Source organism: Hemitrygon akajei, chromosome 7, assembly GCF_048418815.1.
Source record: "Hemitrygon akajei chromosome 7, sHemAka1.3, whole genome shotgun sequence".
Lineage (NCBI taxonomy): Eukaryota > Metazoa > Chordata > Chondrichthyes > Myliobatiformes > Dasyatidae > Hemitrygon > Hemitrygon akajei.
The window spans coordinates 26,813,971-26,837,578 of NC_133130.1; the positions used below are offsets into that span (position 1 = coordinate 26,813,971).

The 23,608-nt window shown below is 41.3% G+C and overlaps 1 protein-coding gene across 1 annotated transcript in view; it reads left to right on the forward strand.

The window, feature by feature from the left end:
* exo1 (exonuclease 1) overlaps window positions 1–23,608 on the forward strand; it is a 34,391-nt gene that overhangs the window by 5,650 nt on the left and 5,133 nt on the right. The window contains exons 5-10 of the mRNA XM_073050538.1: window positions 6,877–7,014; window positions 7,690–7,902; window positions 8,048–8,235; window positions 12,463–12,559; window positions 13,359–13,587; window positions 18,758–19,001. Coding sequence (XP_072906639.1) covers window positions 6,877–7,014; window positions 7,690–7,902; window positions 8,048–8,235; window positions 12,463–12,559; window positions 13,359–13,587; window positions 18,758–19,001 — 1,109 coding nt within the window. The remainder of the gene's footprint in view (window positions 1–6,876; window positions 7,015–7,689; window positions 7,903–8,047; window positions 8,236–12,462; window positions 12,560–13,358; window positions 13,588–18,757; window positions 19,002–23,608) is intronic.

The window sequence follows — 23,608 nt, forward strand, 5'->3', positions numbered from 1 at the left end:
AAGAAACAGAGAATGATGGTGGAAAGTTGTTTCTTAGATTGGAGACCATGACTAGTGTTGGGCCTTTGGATAAAATTGTACAAGGTACGGTGTGATGGAGAGCACTCAGTAAACACACTCCTTATGTAAAAAAAAACACGCAGACACACACACACACTGCCTCGTCATTCTGCTGTCAGTGCACTGAGTGTACACACTTCAATGTCTTCCCCAGTATATTCTCATAATGGGTCCTAAACCGAGTTTATATGCTCGGGTTGGGTTTATGGTGCCTTTCCCACCATACACGGCAGAATATTCCATTTCTTTAGTAAGGTGAATGTATATATGTTGTTTATACACTGTATTTAAGGTAGATACTTCTGTTTATTTTGTAATCTGATTGTAACTACATTGTGGGGTGCATCATATTCTAATTCATGTACCAGGAGTTCACACTGAGAGAGCAATTATTATGTTTTCTGGTAGATACCCTTCCTTTCCACGATTGCTAATTTTTTCAAGTTTGATTTTTGATATACCAAATAAACACCCTTGCACTAAGTTGCTAACTGACTCCAGCCATTTTTCCTTTGGTCATAACCCATGTACCTAACATATGGTTTAGTAAGTTTTCAGATGACATTAAAATTGATGGAGAAGTGAACAGTGAAGGAGGTTATCAAAATTACAGGGGGATCTTGATCAGCTGAGTAAGTGCACCAAGGGATACAACTGGTGTTTCGTTCATATACATGCAATGTGTGCATTTTGGGAAGTCAAATCAAGGTAGAGATTTCACAGTGAATGGTAAGGGAGTTTTGTACCACAGAGGGACCTTGGAATTCAGGCAAATGATTCCCTGAAAATGACGAGGTAGGGCAGAAGGATTTTGGCCCACTGTCCTTCATAAGTCAAGGCATTGAATATCAAAGTTGGCATGATTGTAAAAGATTTAGGTCATGGTGTGCTCATACAAGATGTTAATTATGACATACAGTTTTGGCCACTTTGCTATAGGAAAACTATTATTAAACTGGAAAGAGTGCAGAAAAAGATTTAAAATAATGTTGATGGGACTTGACAGACTGAGTTCAGAAAGGGGGATGACAGGAGAACTTGCACGAATCCTAATTGAGAGATCAGTGTAGAATGGGTGAGCAGTTTCACGTTCTTGAGCCATTAAGCATGTCTACATGAAATATTGCCATAAAAAAGCAGCATCCATCATCAGATATCCTCACCACCCAGGCCATGCTCTTTTCTCACTGCTGCCATCAGGTAGAAGTTACAGGTGCTTCAGGACTTGCACCGCCAGGTTCAAAACCAGTTACAACCATCAACCATCAGGCTCTTGAACAAAAGGTGATAGCTGCACTCATTTAAGGACTCTGTTGTATTGTTATTTCATGCTCATTATTTATTTATGTCTGCAATGGCACAGCCTACAGTTTCTGATGTTTACAGTTACTGTTCTATAGATTTGCTAAGTCTGCCCACTGAAAAAGAATCTGAGTTGTATGTGGTGACATGTATGTACTCTGATAATAAATTTTACTTTGAACTTCTCAGAGGAACTGTCCTGGGCCCAACATATTGATGCAATCATGGCAAAGGCACACCAGTGACAATATCTCATTAGGAGTGTGTGAGATTTGGTATGACACCAACAACTCCAGCAAATTTCTACAGATGTACCATCATTGTTTGGTATGGAAGCACAAATGCATAGGATCGTAAGAAACTAAAGTGGGTTGAAGACTTGGCCAGCCCAATCATGTGCACAAGCTTCCCCATCATTGAAGACATCTTAAAAAGGCAACATCCACCTGAAGCACCTTCGCCATCCAGCACATGCTCTCCTTTCATTACTACAATCAGAGAGGTGGTACAGGTGCCTGAAAACCCACAGTCAACATTTTTGGACAGTTTCTTTGGTCTGCCATCAGATTCCTGAATGGTCCATAAACTCATGATTACCTTAACCAACTAGGAAACCTAGCAACGAGGAGGAACCTGTCACTACTGCTGGCCTCCCCAATATTGCCATGGTTTCAGAGAGGATTACCAGAATCCTGAAGAAATACCAGATTAATACCATTCATAAACCCCGTAAGGAAGCTCAAATCACAGCTTATGCAGGTCAAAGATGACTTGGGACTCAGGATATCTGACATTTGCAGGATTCCATGTGAATGCGGAGTAGAGTATATTATCCAGACGGGTTACATGGTGGAAACCTGCATCAAGGAGCACAGGAGGTGTATCCGTTTTGGATACCTGGAGAAATCAGTGGAAGTAGAACATTGCATTTCAAATGGCCTTAGGATTGACTTCGAAGGCACAAAACTGCAGTGCTTTTGGGACCGCCTAGCGAAGAAGCCATTGAAATAAAACCAGAGCAAAAGAATTTTATCAAAGACCAAGGTCTTGCTCTGAGTAAGAATTGGAAGTCAAGTCAAGTCGCTTTTTATTGTCATTTCGACCACAACTGCTGGTACAGTACACAGTAAAACGAGACAACATTTTTCAGGACCATGGTGCTACCTGAAACAGCACAGAAAAAAACTACACTAGACTGCAGACCTACCCAGGACTGCATTAAGTGCACAGAACAGTGCAGGCATTACAATAAATAATAAACAAGACAATAGGCACAGTAGAGGGCAGTAAGCTGGTGTCAGTCCAGGCTTTGGGTATTGAGGAGTCTGTTAGCTTGGGGGAAGAAACTGTTACATAGTCTGGTTGTGAGAGCCCGAATGCTCTGGTGCCTTTTCCCAGATGGCAGGAGTGAGAAGAGTTTGTATGAGGGGTGCGTGGGGTCCTTCATAATGCTGTTTGCTTTGCGGATGCAGCGTGTAGTGTAAATGTCCATGATGGCGGGAAGAGAGACCCCGATGATCTTCTCAGCTGACCTCACTATCCGCTGCAGGGTCTTGCGATCCGAGCTGGTGCAATTTCTGAACCAGGCAGTGATGCAGCTGCTCAGGATGCTCTCAATACAACCCCTGTAGAATGTGATGAGGATGGGGGGTGGGAGATGGACTTTCCTCAGCCTTCGCAGAAAGTAGAGACGCTGTTGGACTTTCTTTGCTATGGAGCTGGTGTTGAGGGACCAGGTGAGATTCTCCGCCAGGTGAACACCAAGAAATTTGGTGCTCTTAACGATCTCTACCGAGGAGCCGTCAGTGTTCAGCGGGGAATAGTCGCTCCGAGGCCTCCTGAAGTCAACAACCATCTCTTTTGTTTTGTTCACAGTCAGAGACAGGTTGTTGGCTTTGCACCAGTCTGTTAGACGCTGCATCGCCTCTCTGTAAGCTGACTCATCTTTCTTGCTGATGAGACCCACCACGGTCGTGTCATCAGCGAACTTGATGATATGGTTCGAGCTGTGTGTTGCAGCGCAGTCGTGGGTCAGCAGAGTCAACAGCAGTGGACTGAACACACAGCCCTGGGAGGCCCCCGTGCTCAGTGTGATGGTGTTGGAGATGCTGCCTCCGATCCAGACTGACTGAGGTCTCCCAGTCAGGAAGTCTAGTATCCAGTTGCAGAGGGAGGTGTTCAGGCCCAGTAGGCTCAGCTTTCCAATCAGTTTCTGAGGGATGATTGTGTTGAATGTTGAATGCTGAACTGAAGTCTATGAACAACATTTGAACATATGTGTCTTTTTTGTCCAGGTGGGTTAGGGCCAGGTGGAGGGTGATGGCAATGGCGTCATCTGTTGAGCGGTTGTGATGGTACACAAACTGCGGGGGGTCCAGTGAGGGGGGTAGTAGGGTCTTGATGTATCTCATGATGAGCCTCTCGAAACACTTCATGATGATGGATGTGAGTGCAACAGGATGGTAGTCATTGAGGCAAGACACTGAAGACTTCTTCGGCACTAGGACGATGGTGGAGGTCTTGAAGCACGTTGGAACGGTGGCGCTGCTTAGGGAGATGTTGAAGATGTCAGTGAGAACATCTGCTAGCTGGTCTGCACATCCTCTGAGCACTCTACCAGGAATATTGTGTGGTTCAGCAGCCTTCCGTGGGTTGACGCTGCACAGGGTTCTTCTCACATCAGCCACGGTGAGACACAGCACCTGGGCATTTGTAGGAGGGGTGGACTTCCTCGCCGCCACATCATTTTCCACCTCAAAACGAGCGTAGAAGTTATTCAGTGCATCTGGGAGGGAGGCATCACCCGCACAGTCAGGTGATGTTGTCCTGTAGATGTCCTGAATGCCCTTCCACATGCGCCACGTGTCATCATTGTCCTGGAAGTGGCTGTGGATTCGCTGGGCGTGTGCACGCTTTGCCTCTCTGATGGCCCGGGACAGTTTGGCCCTTGTTATTGTTAGGATTGCCTTGTCGTCTGCTCTGAAGGTGGAGTCACGGGTCCTCAGCAGCGCACGCACCTCTGCTGTCATCCGTGGCTTCTGGTTAGCGCGTGTAGTAATGGTCCTGGACACGGTGACATCGTCAATGCACTTGCTGATGTAGCTAGTCACTGATACCATGTACTCCTCTAAGTTGGTAGAGTCACCATCAGTTGCAGCCTTCTTGAACATGTGCCAGTCAGTGTTCTCAAAGCAGTCTTGAAGAGCAGAGATGTCTCCTGCTGGCCAGGTTTTCACCTGCTTCTGAACTGGTCTGGAGTGCCTGACGAGCAGTCTGTATGCTGGGATTAGCATAACAGAGACGTGGTCTGAGTAACCGAGGTGGGGGCGGGGCTCCGCCCAGTACGCATTGGAGATGTTTGTGTAAACCAGGTCCAACACGATTTCCCCCATCGTTGCAAAGTCCACATACTGATCAAATTTGGGGAGCACTGACTTAAGGTTTGTGTGGTTAAAATCTCAGGCGACAATGAACAGGGTGTGCATTTTGCAGTTCGCTAATAGCCCCGTACAGTTCACAGAGCGCCTCCTTAGCATCAGCGCTGGGGGGAATGTAGACACCGACTGAGGACAGTAGTCAATTCCTGTGGTAAATAAAATGGTCTGCATCAAACAGTTACAAACTCCACTAGCGATGAGCAGTATCTGGAAACCAGCAGAGAATTCTTGCATCATTCCGTATTGATGTAAGCACACAAGCCACCACTGCAAGTCTTACCGGAGAGAGCTGCATCCCTGTCCGCTTGAAACAAGGCGAGCCCATCCAGCTGGAGGGCGGCATCTGGAATTCCATCAGTGAGCCATGTCTCTGTGAAAACATACGCACAGCAGACTCTGTACTCCCGCTGAGTATTTTGTTGGAGTCGGATGTAGTCCAATTTATTGTCCAGGGAGCAGACATTGGAGAGCAGAATGGACGGGAGAGCCAGCCGGCTAGCTTTTTGCCTGGCACGGACCCCTACCCGCTTGCCTCGCTTCCACTTCCTCACACGTTGCTTATAACGTCCCCACCTCCAGCCACCAGCATCAGGCGACTCTGATCCCCTTAGCAAGCCGAGATCGCGTAATTTAACCAGCAGATCTTCGTGAAGGTTTGTTTTTGGGTGATCTCTGTATTGTAGCAGTATCTGGCGATGGTAGATAGTTGCTCTGTTATCCATGTGCCCTAATTAAAAATTGTGTCTCAAAATTAAATTAGAAAATTAAATTAAAGTAACACCAGGTCTGAAAGGCCGCTGCTGCCGTGCTGTGCCGCCCACTGGGATAGCTCAATTGTAAATGACATAGGACAGCAGAAACCTGATTGGATGAGGACTAACAAATCAGGAAGAATGGATGACGGGGGTATATATACCACCGACCTAGACATGATGAGGCATCATCCCTGATGAAGTTGGCAGAGTTTCTCATGGAAACGTAGGTTAAAGTCGATACCTGTGCCTGGATGGAAGCCCAAGAATAGTTTATCCATCTAAAATACCATCTCATTCTTCTTTTGCACTTCTTAGTTATTTATCTTTATTATAAGTTTTAGTAATTTGTTATGTACTGCTGTCATTAAATAACAAACTGCACAACTTGGGTCAGGTGACAATAAACCTGATTCTGATTATTGAGAGAGGTTGAACAGGCAAGGACTTTTCTTTTCCCTTGAAGCATAAGGGACTGATTGGTGATCTTATGGAGATATAAAAAATCATGACAGATAAAGTTAGGATGAAGGCCCTTATCTCAGTGTTGGGGAATCAAGAACTGGAAGATATATGTTTAAGGTGAAAAGGAAAAGGCTTAATAGGAACTTGAGCGGCAACATTTTTACACAGAGGATGGTGTGTATGTGGAATGAGCTGCCAGCTGAAAAGTTTGGGGCAGGTACAATAACAATTTTTAAGAGATGGTTGGACAGGAAAGGTTTAGAAAGATATCAGCCAAATGCAGGCAAATTGTCTCGCTTGAATGGGCATTGGACTAAAAGCCCTGTTTCCATGCCCTAAGACTCTAACTCTATGATACATGGATGTTTATAAAATGCACCTTTCAGATTTTGATGTACTCTTTCTCAGAAAGAGGAAGAGCAACATCAAAACAAAAAAGCCATTGGCAATTCCTAGGAATAAATGAAATAAATCGGAAGAAGTGAATCTATAAATAAAACACAATTTGGAAGGACAGGCTATAAAGTTGTTTAAAATATTTACTTATAGTAGAGGTTTGTGATAGTATCAGATATTTGTTACAAATTCATGACCCTGACACATCATTACTTGACATTTTCAGAGTATGCATATGTAGCCTGTATTTTCATTTCCCTAATCACACCACCTCTACTGATATCTATAAATGAGAAATAACCAATGCAAATATTTGACCAAGGTCAGCTTCATCAGATACTGATTTCCTTTTTCCTTGTGGAAGAATGCCTGGCTGGTGCTTGCACGATTTCACTGGTGTCAATGTGTTTATACAGAAACAACACAAGTATGTTTAACAGCATTCTTTTTTGATATGGATACAGGCTGCAAGAGCAAAAGGAATGGATTGTATTGTAGCACCTTATGAAGCTGATGCTCAATTGGCTTATTTAAACAAGATTGGCATAGCTCAAGCAGTAATCACAGAAGATTCTGACCTGTTGGCATTTGGATGTAAAACGGTAAGTAGAAAATCTTAAGCAATTTTAATATAAAGGGATAAGATAACTACTTTGTCCTAATGTTAGTCATACAAGGTCAAATCAAGAAACTTGAAAAAGAGTGGTAGCTAACAGCAGTACTTCTTGATATTATTATTACTATTATTATTACAGTTAATAATTGGAAAGGAGCAGATTGTTATACAGAATTTTTCTCCCCAGCAGACATTAACTATTTGGAGCATATATGGGATTTTTAGAAAATCAGTTTAGAATTTGGATTTATTCGCCTTGAAGACAGTAGTGAGCCTCCTTCTTGAACCACTCTATTCTATCACGTTATTGTATATGAATATCCAGGACTTAGATTTGTTGACAAGAAGAAGATAGTGGTGTGAAGGATAAATCTGTATGCATTGATTTTCCTTTGTCTGATGCCCTTGCCTTTACAGTTAGATGGGGAAATTAGGCCAACCACCTTAACTACTACTTATTTCTTGTGGTTGATAATTTATTTCTCTTGATTATTCTTTGCATGTCTATCTGATTTTTTTCAAGGACCAGTTGAAGAATCAATCTTTTTTTTAAAAACATTCTGCGCACTATATGAATAGGAGTATTAATAGAAGTTAAGAAAAATTATAATATCGCATCATCTGAATAATTCGTAAGCGCTTTTTCTTACTGTGGTTTTAGGTTGTACTAAAAGTGGATAAGTGTGGGAATGGCATTGAAATTGACAAGGCTCGTTTTGGCAAATGCAAACAACTGGGAGATGTCTTCACTGAAGAGAAGTTTAGATACATGTGCATTTTATCAGGGTGCGATTATTTGCCATCTATCCATGGAATTGGTTTAGCCAAAGCATGCAAATTGCTGCGGATTGCTAGCAATCCAGATATCACAACGGTAGGTCCATTTGACCATGAGATTTTGTCCAATTTGCCTCAATTTTGCTACTTTAATGGAAGGTTTTATCAAAATTGTGCGGTGTGTTTTGGATGGCATAAATTGTTTATCTAACTACTGCTTATTCTTTTTGTCTCTTTTATAGGTGATCAAGAAAATGGGACAATATTTGAAAGCAAATGTGGTTGTACCAGATGAATATATAGATGGCTTCATCAGGGCAAATAACACATTTCTATACCAATTAGTGTTCGATCCATTGAAGCGGAAGCTTGTTCCTTTAAATAATTATTCTGATGGTGTTGATCCAAAATCTCTTGACTATGCTGGGCAGTATCCTTTACATTGTTGTTTTAATTGCCTAGTACCAATTGGTTTAACCAGATTTTTTGTTTAATTTTTTTAAAAAGTGCATTTATGTGAATGCAAAGAAAATGGTTGCTTGTAGAGTATTACCATTTGGAGTGGCTCTGAAGAAACAGGTGTGGGCATGTAGAGGAAGTAAGCAGCTGCAGAAGTTAAGCAGATAGCTAAAGCTTGCAAGCCTGCCTTGGCAATATGTTGAAGTGGTATGACAGTGATAAAATATAGTCTCGTGTTCTTCACACCACATTCTGTATCATTTGAACACTTTGGCCCTCTTGCACTATTTGGATGTCGGTGCCTAAAATTTCGATTTAAAAATAGTGAATAAAGCTGAAGGAGGAAAGTGTAGGTGGAGAAATATTTGTACAAAGTTGCTTTGGAGTGCAATATCCTGGCCTCGTTATCACTATCGTTTACTTACACCATTCTTGAAATGACTTGTTTCTAGAACAACATTGGTAAGGTGCTGCAGCTGCTTGAGGTGAACCAACCCGCAATATTTGGTATTGCTTGCAGCTCCACCAAACTTGAACTCAGAAAAAGAAAGTAATTTATGTTGCAGAAGAATCATTATTTGTGTATTGTAGTTATTGAGCTTAATTTATGTTGGCAATCAGTTCAACAATGTTACCAATTTTGATTCCATGGTTACCAGAGAAAGGATGGCCATTTCTGGATAAAAGAAGATGAATTGTAATTTTTTTAATATGATATCACTGTAAATACCATTGCAATTTTGCACATTAACCCTTGTCAATTATTATAACTAACCCTAACTCATACATATTTGGAATCTGGGAGGAAACCAGACCACGTGGAGGTTACGAGGAGAGCATACAAACTCTTTATATACAGCAACAAGAATTGAACCCCAGTCTCATAGCTGGTGCTGTAAAAGTTGTGCTAACCGCTGTGCTACAGTGGTATGATATGATGTCTTTCTGCATATGCAGTCTGTGTCTTTTTAACCTTTCTTATGCAATTTTAAAAGAAGCAGATATTGTCATATATTTGTATGCGTCATATTAATTTAGTCAGTTCATTCTTCTCTTCTAGTAATTCAAAGGTAGATCACTCTTGGAACAGTGGGATTGAAAATTCCATTTAGGAATGAGATTCATTGAGTTTCAAAATAAGCATTTCCCTCAAAGCAAAAGAACAAGTACTAAATTCAGTGTCACAGATGGTGATATAACAATTTTGCTGAAGCTTATGTTGAACATTCAGATTAAGATAGCTGAAAGTCTGGAAATGCGTAGAATATTTAGGAGCTAAATAGGAATTGGGAAATCAATCAAAATATTGGTAGGCTAAAATCTAAGAACATACAGAATGCAGGAATACCTAAAGAAAAAGCCCATTAGAGATCATACAGCTAACCCATATGTGTAATTGCAGGACATGGATATGATTCTTAAAGGACATTTTGTGCCTGTCAGCACAAAAGAAATAGAACCATGTCAATGCATGAAGAAATTATTGAATGAGGGAAGCGTAGTTAAAACAAGAAGCATTAAGAGGCTTACCATCTTTCAAACTGGGTATATGTCCAGGTGCACAAGACAATTAGAAATGGGATTTGGAATGGGCCATTTTGCCCCTCATATCTGTGGTACCATTAAATTAAGTCAAGACCAAAGAGAATATCACTAAGGTGAGCCAGGGTTGCCGTTGGTGATAAGCTGCTGATGAAGCCATCTACATGGTAAGGTCATGGGAGCAGTTTGAGAAAACGGAGGGATATGTAAAAGGTTGTCAAATGGAGGCCCCAGCTATATGAGTTACCCAGCACTGTAGGTTGGAAAGAAAGACTGAGTTAAATATCATGTATGAATAATCAACAAGACCAGCTAGTTCTGATATAAATTCTAAAAACGCAAGCCATGTCAATTTGTAGAATTCTGTTTTTTGTGAGAAATGGCCAGTTCTACTGTGAAGTATCCATCTTTTTTTTAATGCAGAACCTCTGACAACTTTTCATTCCCTTCTGGTTCCGCAAGATATGTCAGAGAATTGAAAATCCTGTTAATGTGTCATTGTTTAAAAGGGATAAATAATTGGGCTCAGCAGGCCAGGCAGCATTGATGGAGAAGAGTAGATGTTTCGGGCTGAGATCCTTCATCAGGACTTTTCCATAGATGCTGCCAGGCTTGCTGAGTCCTCCCAGCATTTAGCGTGTATTGTTTTGATTTTCTCTTGTTTGTAATAATTGGGCTGTTGGCTTAATTTTAGTAGCTGGAATTGTACTGAATTCTCAAGGATCAATATGAGCCTGCACTTGTGGAAAGTGCAGACTTAACAATTCCACTTGACTATCTCCTTTAGGGAATATCATATCTGACCAATTTGTTTTAATTTTATTTGAGGAGTAACAAGAAGAGTTGACAAGGACTGCGTGTTGATTGCCTGCCTTGATTTTTGTAAGGCTTATGATGAGTTGCCACAGGGCAGGCTTTTCAATGAAGTCCAAAGGAAAGTGACAGTTTTGATCCACAGCCTTGAGTGTTAAACTACAGAGCTTGATGGTCTGTCAATTGGAAGAAAAATTACAAATCCAGGGAAGTCTGAGATAATTCACATGGGAGGTGTTCAAGGCAAAATAATATTCACTAAATGGGAGGATGTTGATGAAGTGGAGCAACAAAGGACCTTGGAGTGTAACGAAGAGCAAGACAGATCAATTAAACATACTGTAGAATATAGAAAGTACAGGCCTTGGGAAAAGTCTCTAGCTGTCAACTCTATCACTGTCTTTTACCATTTTTTTGCACTTCTGTGAAGTCACTTCTCTTCTAAAGTGAAAAGCCCTAGCTCGCTCAGCCTTTCTTCATGAGACATGCTCTCTCATCCGGGCAGCATTCTGGTAAATCTTCTCAGTACTCTCTCTAAACTTCCACACCTTTCCTATAATGAAATGATCAGAACTGAACACAATACGCCAAGTTTTATAGAACTGCAAAATTACTTTGAGCCTCTGGAACTCAATTCCCCGACTAATGAAGGCCAACACACCATACATCTTCTTAAACACCCTTGCACCAACTTTGAGGGATCTATAAATGTGGACCTCGAGATTTCTGTTTCTCCCCACTGCTAGGAATCCCTCTATTAAGTCTACTATATCTTCATGTTCAGCCTTCCAAAGTGAATAACTTCACACTCTTCTGGGTTGAGCTCCATCTGCCACTTGTCAGTGTTAATTTGTTAAATAAGCATCAAATACAAAAACAGAAATAGTGTGCTAAAACCATGTTCAACTTTAGGTAGGCCACAGATCACTCTGCACAGTCCTGATAATGACATGGTAAAATGTGGTTTCAGATGATGCAGAGAATTATAAGAATGTTGTCAAGACTGGGGAATTGTAGAAAGTCCAGATAATCTATGAAATACTCAGCACTTTGGCTGAGATGAGGATGTAAAATCTTTCATCAGAACTGGAAAAAAGTCAAAATATGTCTGTTAAGCTGCAGAGAATGTGGGGGAGTAGGATATCTTTATCAAGGTAAACCAGGGTCACCATAGCAATAGGATGCAATCAGTTATCTTGTTAATGAGTGGGAGCAATTAGAGTGAGGGCAAGGACCAAATGATGTTGCAGTTGCCCAGTGAACATAATATATCAGTTACCCAAGGCAGGTAGGGTGGAAGGCGGGTACCAGGAGAACTTCATCTTTGGATCCCAACAAAGAGTGGGTAAAGAAAGAATCCGATTTAATATCACCAGCATATGTCGTGAAATTTGTTGACTTTGTGGCATCAGTACAATGCCATACGTAATTGTAAAGAAAGAGAGCTGAAACTTCCTTTTGAAGTATAGGGAATTAGCAATTGAATAGACTTTATTACTTGCATCCTTCATAAACATGAGGAGTAAAAATCTTTACAAAATTTGCCGCCTGAACTTAAGGTAGAGGAGGACATCTTCACATTTAATTAATCCTTGGATGGGTACTTGAAGGCCTGCAGAGGCACAAACCAAGGTTGGGAGGTGGGATTATGTTGGGTCATGTTTTTTTAACTGGCATTAACATAATATGTTTTGTTTTATTGTTTTATTTCATGACCTTTGGCACTTTGGTTTTGAACTTCATTGTCTATCAATCCTGTTTAGCATGAATGGTGTTCCACTCTATTTAATTTTCCCCGATAGTATTTTCCATCTGTGTTTGTTCCTTAACTTGGCTTCTTTAGTCACTTTGGTGATGAGAAGGCTCTTCATATTGCTCTTGGAAATATAGATATTAAGACTTCAGAATTCATAGACAACTTCAATCCATACACTTCACAGGTACTGTATATTCAATGACTCTAAATTATAAGTGCAAATGGTATCATTTTGTTTTGCACCTTTCAATATTAAGTCAACTGAAGTTATTTTTAAAGCTTTCTGTAATACTTCTCAATCTCATAGATACTATATGAGACTGGTGTACAGATAAGTTACCTGTGTATTCTGTTCAGTTTATTAAATTATTTTATCATACATCCATTTGTGATATCATCTACTATAATGTAATTTGTCTTGCTTCTATCCTGGAGCAAATAGTAATCACTTCTGTAAGATGGGCATGGAGCTTGCGAGAAAAATACTGTCAAATACATACCAGTGACTGACAAATATTGCTTTCAACTTGCATCAATCTCAAAACTGTCATTTTCTGAGTTAATACGTCAAGCTATTCTGAAGTGCATGCAAAATAGGCATAAATAGCTTCTAAAAAAAATAATGTACCTAAATGAAATTTTCTTGCTGCAAAAGCAGTCCTTTTTTTGGATTACAATTTTACTACTTGGTTTCCGTTCAGAATTTCTAATACATTTAACTTGAACTTGAAAGTACACACTTTTTTTCTTGATTTCTACTGATGAATATAAACCACAATCGAATTAGTTAAAACGTAATTTTGGTGTTTGTGGAGTCTTACTGGAAAATTGATGATAGGGTATCCCTTTTATAACTGTGAAAGTATTGCAGTCAGTGAAATGCTCCTGAAGTCCTAAGGTTTTGAAAGGAGAAATTATGATGTATGCTTCTCTGCTTTGGTCCAATAGAGAAGTTTGGCTACTTATTATTTTCCTTTTGTTAGATTCTGACAAGAAGGTCCAGTGGGTGGAATGACAATGAGACAAATAAGAGAGCTCTGCATATGCTCAGTATATGGAACAAAGAATATAGACCATATGGAAATGAACTTTCAGTCCCAAAAGCAGAACTATCACCAGAAAAGCCATGCACCCGAAATATGGAACAAGTGATCAATATTAAAAATTTAAAACTTCTCAACAGAGTGGTACTGGCTAAAAGAGTAAGAGAAGGTAAGCTTTCTTTTTAAAAATAGCTAGTTAAGAAAACAACCCAATTCATATATTCTGAATACTTATCCTACATCCTCACTGATTATTCCTTGTGAGATTTAAGGAAAATTTATTGACCTGTATGATGAAAACGGCTAGGGTGGAAGTAAGACAGATTTGGTACAAACCTCAGGATCTTAAGTTGACAATGTGACTAATGGTGACTAGCAACCAACTGTTGGGGCAATGACTTCACCTTTTTTAATAGATTGGATAATGGGATAGAAAGCCAAAAAATGGCATTATAATCAAGAGTTGTGTGACTGACAAATAGATTTCAATGTGTAATACAATTGTCAGAATTTATGATAGCATTCTTACCAAAAATGACACAGCTTACTGGATTACAAAAACCTATAATGTTTAGGCTCACTAAAATTAATCTCATTGAGCCTGTAGATTCACTTCCCCTCTTTCATGACCATTCGTTGGCCTGAAAGTCACTACTTCCCGTAGTTCGAATGATACCCTGAGAAAATTCATGCTGTGTAAGAATTGCAGTCCAAGCATTGCTCTCAAATGTGAGATTGTTTAGTTTGCTCTTAGAAAATAACCTGAGTACTATTAAATGGTGAAAAACTTGAAAGCAGCAGAGCTTCAGGGAAACCATTATAGAATCAATGAAAGACTGCACCCAATAGTACAGACAAACAACCAATGTGCAAAAGACTACAAACAGTGCAAATACAAAAACAAAGGGGAAAAAAAGCAATAAATATCAAGAACATGAGATGAAGAGTTCTTGAAAGTGTGTCCATAGGTTGTTAGAACAATTCGGTAATGGGTTGAGTGAAGTTATCCCCTCTGGTTCTAGATCCTGATGCTTGAGGGGAAGTAAGTGTTCCTTAATCTGGTGGTGTGGCTACTAAGGCTTCTGTAGCACCTTCCCGATGGCAGCAGCAGGAAGACAGCATTGCCTGAATGTTAAGGGTCTTCGATGGATGTTGCTTTCCTGCAACAGTGCTCCATGTAAATGGGCTCAGTGGTGGGGAGGGCTTTACCTGTGATGGACTGGGCCATATCCACTGCATTTTTGTAGGCTTTTCCATTCAAGGGCATTAGTGTTTCCATACCAGGCTGTGATGCAACCAGTCAGTATACTCTCCACCACACATCAAATTTACTGATGACATACCAAATCTTCACAAACTTCTAAGAAAGTAGAGGTGCTGTTGTGTTTTCTTCATAATGGCACATGTGCCTAACCCAAGACAGATCCTCTGAAATGATAACACCAAGTAATTTAAAGTTTAAATACCAGAAAACAAATTATATAACTCTTGTTAGTATTCAAATAATAATGCAGAAACTTAGCCACTTTGTTAGTAATTGTATCCTTCTACTTCTATCATCTTGATTACAAGCATGTTCACTGCATTGCCTGCTTCTGCATCTCCCAATCCCATACAAACCTTCCATTTATTCTTTGAAATAGGTCACGTAATGCTGCAATTTCAAATACCCAACATTAACCATATAACAATTACAGCATAGAAACCGGCCATCTCGGCCCTTCTAGTCCATGCTGAGCGCTTACTCTCACCTAGTCCCAATGGCCTGCACTCAGCCCATAACCCTCCATTCCTTTCCTGTCCATATACTTATCCAATTTTACTTTAAATGACAATACCAAACCTGCCTCCGCCACTTCTACTGGAAGCTCATTCCACACAGCTACCACTCTCTGAGTAAAGAAATTCCCCCTCGCGTTACCCTTAAACTTTTGCCCCCTAACTCTCAACTCATGTCCTCTTGTTTGAATCTCCCCTACTCTCAGTGGAAAAAGCCTATCCACGCCAACTCTATCTATCCCCCTCATAATTTTAAATACCTCTGTCAAGTCTCCCCTCAACCTTTTATGCTCCAAAGAATAAAGACCTAAATTAGGCCACTTAATTTATCATAGTGCTTCTGTAGTGGCTGTTATTTACTGTCACACACCCCCCCCCCCCCCCCAGTTGATTTCACTTCCCCCTTCAAAACCTTGTATTATTTTATCCTGAGTGTGTCTTTGCCTCTGTAAGTCCAAAGTAGAGCCCCAAACCAGCCATCAGTTGTGGCAAGGCTTAGGTGATATAACAGCCTATAAAGCGGAGTCAGGCAGCATCGCCAGCATCTCTTCCCAATGAGCTTAAAGTATTCTATGCAACTTTTAGATAAAGGGCATTGGAATGTCACCATCCATCCCATTAGGCTCCAATGCACCTGAACTCTCAGTCACTATTGCAAATGTAGCATCTTATTGAGAGTCCCTAGACCTTGTGCATATCAGCTAGCTGGTATATTAGCAGACATATTTAACGTCGTCCTACTTCAATCTGAGGGTTCTACCTGCTTTAAGAATACCATTATCATCCCAGTACCTGAGAAAAATAAGATAATGTGCCTTAATATCTACCATTTGGTTGCTCTGACATCCACCATCATAAAGTGCCTTGAGAGGCTGGTCATAGTATGCATTAACTCCAGCCTCCCAGACAACCTTGACCCTCTGCAACTTACCTGGTGCTGAAACAAGTCATCAACAGATGCAGCAACCTACAAGGCTGCACCTACTTCCTTGTGCACTCATCACTGTAGGGTCTGATTTGACTCTAACTCCATCTACGAGTTTGCAGATGATAGCACAGTAATACACCATATCTCAAATAACAGTGAGTCGGTACAAGAAGGAAATGGAGAGCCTAATGACATGGTGTATGGCAAAAAAATTTCCATCAATGTCAGCAAATTGAAAGAGAGAGTTATTGACTTTAGGACAGTGGACAGTGCACATGCTCCTGTTTCCATCAATAGTGCCGATGTCGAGAGGTTTGAGAGTTTGGAGTTCCTAGAAGTGAGCATCATTAATAGCCTGTCCTGGCTCAAATGTGTATAAGCTACAGACAAGATAGCTCATCAGTGTCTGTACTTCCTCAGGGTGGTAAAAAAGATTGGGCATGTTTCCTTTGAACCTCACCAGTTTTTATCAATGCACCGTAGAAAACATCCAATCTGTATGCATAACAGCAGCTGCTCTGCCCACCACTGCAAGAAACCTCAGAGAGCTGTGGACACAGCTCAGCACATCACAGAAACCAGCTTCCCCTCCATGGATTCTGTCTACACTTCTCACTGCCTTAGTAAAGCAGCCAGCATTATCAAATATTCCAGCTACCCCAGACACTCTCTCTTCTTCCTTCTCCTGTCGGATAGAAGATAAGAAAGCCTGAAGTATGTTTCATGAGGCTCAAGGGCTCATGAAACTGCAATAAGACTTCTAAATGGTTCCCACTGCCATAAGACTTTTAAATGGTTTCCTAGTACAATAAGATGGACCCTTGATTTCACATTCCCCTCCTTGTGATTATGCACCTTTTTGTCTGCCTGCACTGCACTCTCAAAGGTCCAATTTAATGTCAGAGAAATGTATTCAATATACAACCTGAAATGCTTTTTCTTTGCAAGCATCCACAAAAATGCCCCAAAGAATGAACAACAGTTAAACGTGAGAACCACAAAGTCCCCTCTCAGCTCCCCCCTCCCGTGCGTAAGCAGTGGCGAGCAAGAATCCCCCCGCCCTCCAACCGGCAAAAAAAGCGCATCCGCTACCAAGCGCAAGCGTGAGCTCAGCGATAGCAAAGACATAGACGCAGGACTTCACATTTCATCCGACATTCAACAACCCACAAATTCTCTCTCTCCCTGGCAAGGGAGAGGGAGGTGACCCCCATTTTTACAGCGAGCAGGAGACTTAACAACCCAGCAGGTCGGGCAGCATCCGTTGAAACGAGCAGTCAATGTTTCAGGTCGAAACCCTTCGTCAGGACCCTTGAGTCCTGACGAAGGGTTTTGACCCAAAACATTGACTGTTCGTTTCAACGGATGCTGCCCGACCTGCTGAGTTCATCCAGCTTTTTTGTACGTCTTGGTTTTACCACAGCATCTGCAGTGCACTTTGTGTTGACTTAACAACCCGCTGGTTTACGATGTCAAAAGTCCATTTCGTCACTTTTTCGAGCTCTATGTCCGAAGATCGCAAAGACCTCAGGTCTTCGGGTCCACAGCGAAAGATTTTCTGGTCGCCCTGACGACACAAAAGTCTCCTGCCTTGACACTGACCCTCGATCCGCCCGTCTCCAGAGCCCTAAGATCTTAGGCTTCCGAACATGCTTGAGACTCTCAGGCCAAACCCTTAGCATGTCGAATAACAGCCAGTCGTGGAACACTGAGAACAAGTCCCATTCTTGCAAAGAACCAAAGCCTGCATGTAACTCCAGGTCAGGGTCTTCAAAAGAACCCTGAAAAGGAAAAATAAAGATATTAAAGGTGGAAATAGAGCTGTTTCTGAAGATGCAAGCAAAGGAGTTGCCATTGTCCCTCTTAAGCTCCGCCTTCTTTCTGTGTAATTGTAATAATTTATTCTGTACCCTTGTTGTTTTAATTCAGGGCACTATCATAATGAATTGATCTGTAATGATAGCATGTGAGACAAATTTTTCACTGTATCTCAGTAATTGTGACAATACCAAACCAGTTTTGGATCTTGGTGAACTTTTTTTAAATTAATTATCCATCAACAAAGCTATCCCCTACTGTAAGATTGTACTGTAAAGCAAAAGGCTGATTTCCTCAGGAACATAACTGGACTAGATATTGAAGACCTTTCTTCAGAAACGTTAACTCTACTTAACTTTCTACAGATGCCATCTGAACTCTAAATGTTTCCAGAATTTTCTGGTTTTGTTCATAGTTCGAGCCTCTGCATTTTTTAATGATACAGTCTTGCACTTCTGAAGATGTCAGAGGTTCTCAAAATTTTCTTCCTTTAAAAGAATATGAGTTACTTGATAAGTAATTGTAAATCTTGATTTATTGGTTTTCCTCTTAATCTCACTTGCATTAAGTAGTTCTCTTATGCATTGTAATGGATTTTTCTGTGGGGAAAAGAGTGTTCCCTGATCAGAATACATTCTTCAAACAGTCCTTGTGTAGATAGAATAATAGAAATATTCTTTGGTGGGAAATCATCAATAACTTGTATCTAACCAACTGATTTTCAGGAGGGATTGATGAAATTAAAACAAAACTGAGTAATTCCATTGTTGTATACAAATACTACTGGCTTAAAAATTTTGCTTTGAACCACCAGATGAAAGTCTGTCAGATGGAGACTTGTTAAGTCAGTACACATTTCCAAATGATAAGAAAACAAAAAAAGATGTTGCAGAGTGCCTGGATGTACCGTCTCCTTCCGAACTGGAGGTACCCTTGGACCGCTCAGTCACTGAGGAAAGCCCAAGACCACACTCCAAGATCCGGAACCGATTTGCTACTATTTTACGAAAACGAAATGAGGATTTGGGCACCGTTGTTGTTCCTGGAACCAGAAGCCGGTAAAGTATCACTGTTGAATTTTTTAAATTGGATGCTGTTAAGTAATGCTAAGTTAGACTGCTACTGCATTTCTGCTACAATATTCTTATGGCAGGATAAAATTAACCTTAATCTAACTTTCCAAACAGGACACATACTACAATTATTTTCTTGGTTGCTATCAGACCAAGTAGCAACTGGGATAATGTCTTATATAGAGCAAATCTAGTAGTAGAGCTCCAGTGACCCTGGTTCGATCCTGAACCCTGGTGCTGTCACTGTAGGTGTTTGCACATTCTCCCTGTCTTTATGTTGGTTTCCTTTAACTCTTCCTGTTTCTTCCCACCTGCCAGAAATATGTGGGTTCATTGGATAATAGCCCACAGTAAGTTGTATGGAGGTAGTGGGAGAATCTGGTGGCATTTTATTTGTAATATGGGGAGAACAAAATGTGATTCTTCTTAATAGATGCTTGATGGTTGGTGGAGACTCACTGAGCCAAAGGCCTTGTTTCAATACAGTATAGAAAGATTTGATGCATCTGAATAAACCCACTGAAACATTATTGGCCTATTTACCTGATATTGTCATCTAGTCTTTGTTTTATAGCATAGAAATGAGCCAAACGTATATGCCAACCAGCATGCTTGTCATATCATCCCCATTTACCTCAACATTATCGATGTTTGTTTTTAGGTCATTCAAATTCACAAATGCGTAAATGCGTCTCAAACCTTTCAGCGGAACATGACATGACAGTGGTATATGTATAAAATTTTAAAAGCCACAATTTCCCATGGTTGGGGTGAATAAAGCAAGAGGGTGTAGGTTTAAGATGAGAGGAGGTTTAAAGGGATTTGAGGGGTAACTTTTTTTACATGGAGTAGTTGGTATCTGGAATGAACTGCCAGAGGCAATGACTTGAGGAGTTCTGGTAAGATGGCAACACACTTGGTCACAGTGGCCTCTATGTATCCAAATAAAGATGTAATTGTTTGTCCTTTACGTTTTTTTATGATTCCAAGGCACTGCAGGATATTAAGAACATTACGTACTGCAGGTCTACCCCATCAATGAGTTGCTTGATAGCGGTGGAGCTGGAATTGTTGTGCACCACGTTGCTGCCTGCTATAGCTACTCAAGGAGAAAGGCATCGGAGGTGGTGTGAGCTCCAACAAATGAGCAATTGATAGATCTTGGACATTTTTCTTGTGGTAATGTAGAATGCTACAAGTCTGGTTCACTAGTTCTTTGGCAAGACCGATGGCAGGGGAGCTGCGTGACTTTGGCTGTTGCGTGGACCAGGCTGTCGTGCTGCGGAGCTCCCTGTTGCAGCTGCTCGGGAGAGGAGAGGCCAGAGGCAGTATAGCACCTTGAGCATCTGGGCTGGGTGGTGGCTGTCCCCTCCTGTCGGTGCTGCCTTCCAGCATTCGCTTGGTGAAAGACAAGCTAGATTGCCTTCAACTGCGCTGCGGCTGCACGAGCATGTGATGTGGGACTTGCAGAAATGTGGCTCCAGGACAACATCCAATACACTATCAATCTTCAGGTCATGACATTCAGGGACTTGGGCTATATATTTTTTAGTGACCAGTGTGTTTTACTGCTATCGTAGTAAAACTATTCTAGTGCTACACTGGAGGGGGCAGTGGATTACAAGAAGGGCAGTGGATTACAAGGCACTGATAGATTTCACCCATTTTCACAGCAAAAGGGGAGAATGACTGTCGTTGTTACGATATTACAGTTTGCTGTGTTGCTTTTCAATACATCTGCCGCAGCAAAACCCCAATGTTCTATCTCCCGCAATGCCTCAGTTGACAACACCGGCCTGAATTTGGTCATCCACAGGACCACGCAGGGCTGTTCCCCAGAGGTGCCAACCAAGAACAGGAACTCATCCACTGTATAAAAAGAAAACGCAGTTTGAGTGTCACTTTTAGATCAGGACCTCGATACAGCCCCAACCACCTTGAAAAGGAAAAAAAAAGACATTAAAGAGAGGAATTAAGCTATTTTTCGCAGATGAACTCAGAGGCAGCCACTTGGCACCATCTTAACTCAACCTGTCTGGTGTTTGCTGTCTTGAGGCAAATTAAAGTAGTAAATGTGTTCCATTAGACCCTGTGAGATTGTGGCAACTGCAATTACCAGCTGCACCATCAACCGGGCATATTAAAGTGTCCTGTAGCCGACCATCCTCCTGATAACCTGGCAAACGACCGAGCTGTTGCATTACACCAGCCTAAGTAGATGGGGCTGGATAATTGGATTGTGTCATGCTGCTACAGCATGTGTTCTCTGGAGCTGCTTCATTTATGAACATTGACTTCTCTAACTTCCATTAATGCCCCTCCTCCCCTTCATACCCCATCCCTGACAATATTTAGTTGTTTGTTTTTTCTCTCTCTCTCTGCCCATCACCCTGCCTGTTCTCCATCTCCCTCTGGTGCTCCCCCCTCCCCCTTTCTTTCTCCCTAGGCCTCCCGTCCCATGATCCTTTCCCTTCTCCAGCTCTGTATCACTTTCACCAATCACCTTTCCAGCTCTTAGCTTCATCCCTTCTCCCATCATTTTGCTTTTCCCCCTCCCCCCACTACTTTCAAATCTCTTACTATCTCTCCTTTCAGTTAGTCCTGACGAAGGGTCTCGGCCTTATAGATGCTGCCTGGCCTGCTGCGTTCCACCAATATTTTGTGTGTGTTGTTTGAATTTCCAGCACCTGCAGATTTCCTCGTGTTTGTCATTTATGTCGTATCTTTTTAAGGAGAGGAATGTTTTCTCCCCCCTGCAATTTACTATGGACTGGCCAGCAACAAATATAAACCCACAGTCAGGAGATGAGTGGTGCCTCTTGGTTTGAGGAGTAAAAACATAGAACAATACAGCACAGTACTGGCCCTTCGGCCCACAATGTTGTGCTGACCCTTAAACCCTGCCTCCCATATAACCCTCGACCTTAAATTCCTCCAAATACTTGTCTAGTAGTCTAGTATTGACCAATGGGCTGAAGGGCATTTTTCTGTGCTGTAGTGTTCTATGACTAATTATGTGTACTTTGTGCTGTTGGGTCTGTATTTTGCACTTTGGGCCTGGAGGACCACTGGTTTGTTTGGCTGTGTCTACATGTATGGTTGAATAGTTGAATTAAGAGGTCCCGGGACAATTATTGAATAAGCAGGGTATAAAGGGATACGGAAGGTGTGGGATTAGCATAGATAGGTATGTTGCTCAGCAAAGATGCAGTGGGTCATGGTCCTGTCTCTATGCTGTACAGCTCTGATCCTGTAACTCAATTATGTCTTCCTTTCCCAAGATTCCAACAACAGCATCTACCTTAATAAAACATGATGTAAAGTTCTCTTATAGTATGCCAGCCTCGCCATCTGCTCCCAAGATTAAATTGCCAATTTGGCCTCTGATTAGCTGCACTGCTTCACTTTCTGACTCACTTTCTGTTTTCAGAAGGTAGTAATATCTGTCGTACTGCTTTAAATTTTCACTTCACTTTGTACATGTGATAGAGAATCAGGGCCAAGTCTTCAAATGATAAGAAGGGTACTTATCTAATATCTCATGGCTGTTATCCATCATATTAATGACTCAGTGGCAGTACTGAATAAAATTACAAACATGATACACCCTTACACATTCTTGTTTTGACTTCAGTTTGGAGTTTACAGAGGGCGATTCCATATGCTACCAGAATGTTCTAGCCATGAATGACATCAAAAGGCTTCTTGAACACTGAAGTTTTGGTAGTTACCTTTACAAAACATGTAGTTCTTTGAATATTTACAACATATTACATAGAACAGTACAGGCACTTCGGCTCATGATGTTGTGCTGACCTTTTAACCTACTCTAACCATTCCCTCTCACATAGCCTTCATTTTTCTTTCATCCATGTACCTATCTAAGAGTTGCTTGAACGCCCCTAATGTATCTGCCTCTACCTCCACCCCTGGCAGTGTGTTCCAGGCACCTACAACACTGTAATTTTTAAAAAAAACACAGCAAAGATCTAGTTTTGAGCCCATAAAAGTAAAAACTGCCCTGATCTTTATGAGAATGTAATTTTTATGCTGAAATACAATCCTGTGGAGTAGTTTACTCGGTATTGGCAAAAGTGTAACAATTGGCTCGTTTTTGCAATTATTAAGAGCTCTTTTTCTTAACCCTTTGGTCCACTCAGCTGGTACTTGTTCCTTTTCCCAGCCTGATGTCAATAAAGGGGCTGGGATAGATTCTGCAGATTTAAAATTCATCTTGAACACCTGCATTAAAGTTCTCCACAACAAGGCCTTTCCTTTTTCAGATTATGTTAAATTGGGTGATGCCTTCTTCTTATTACCTTTGTTTTGTTTATCATCCCATGTAAAATGCATCAGTTTCTCTGTGCTTGTTTTGAAATCTTGATCCCATTCATCTATTTCTGCTGATACTCTAGAGTAGTGGTTCACAAAGTGGGGGTAGTGGGAGTTTCTAAGGGAGATGATAAAGATAGATGGGGCAGTAGGGAGTTGCTTAGTAGCAAGGGGAGAAGCTTAATTCAAGAAATGAATTACTCAGAAGCATTTGATCCTCAATGCCTCATAATTGATTACAATGATCAGGTAATCACCTT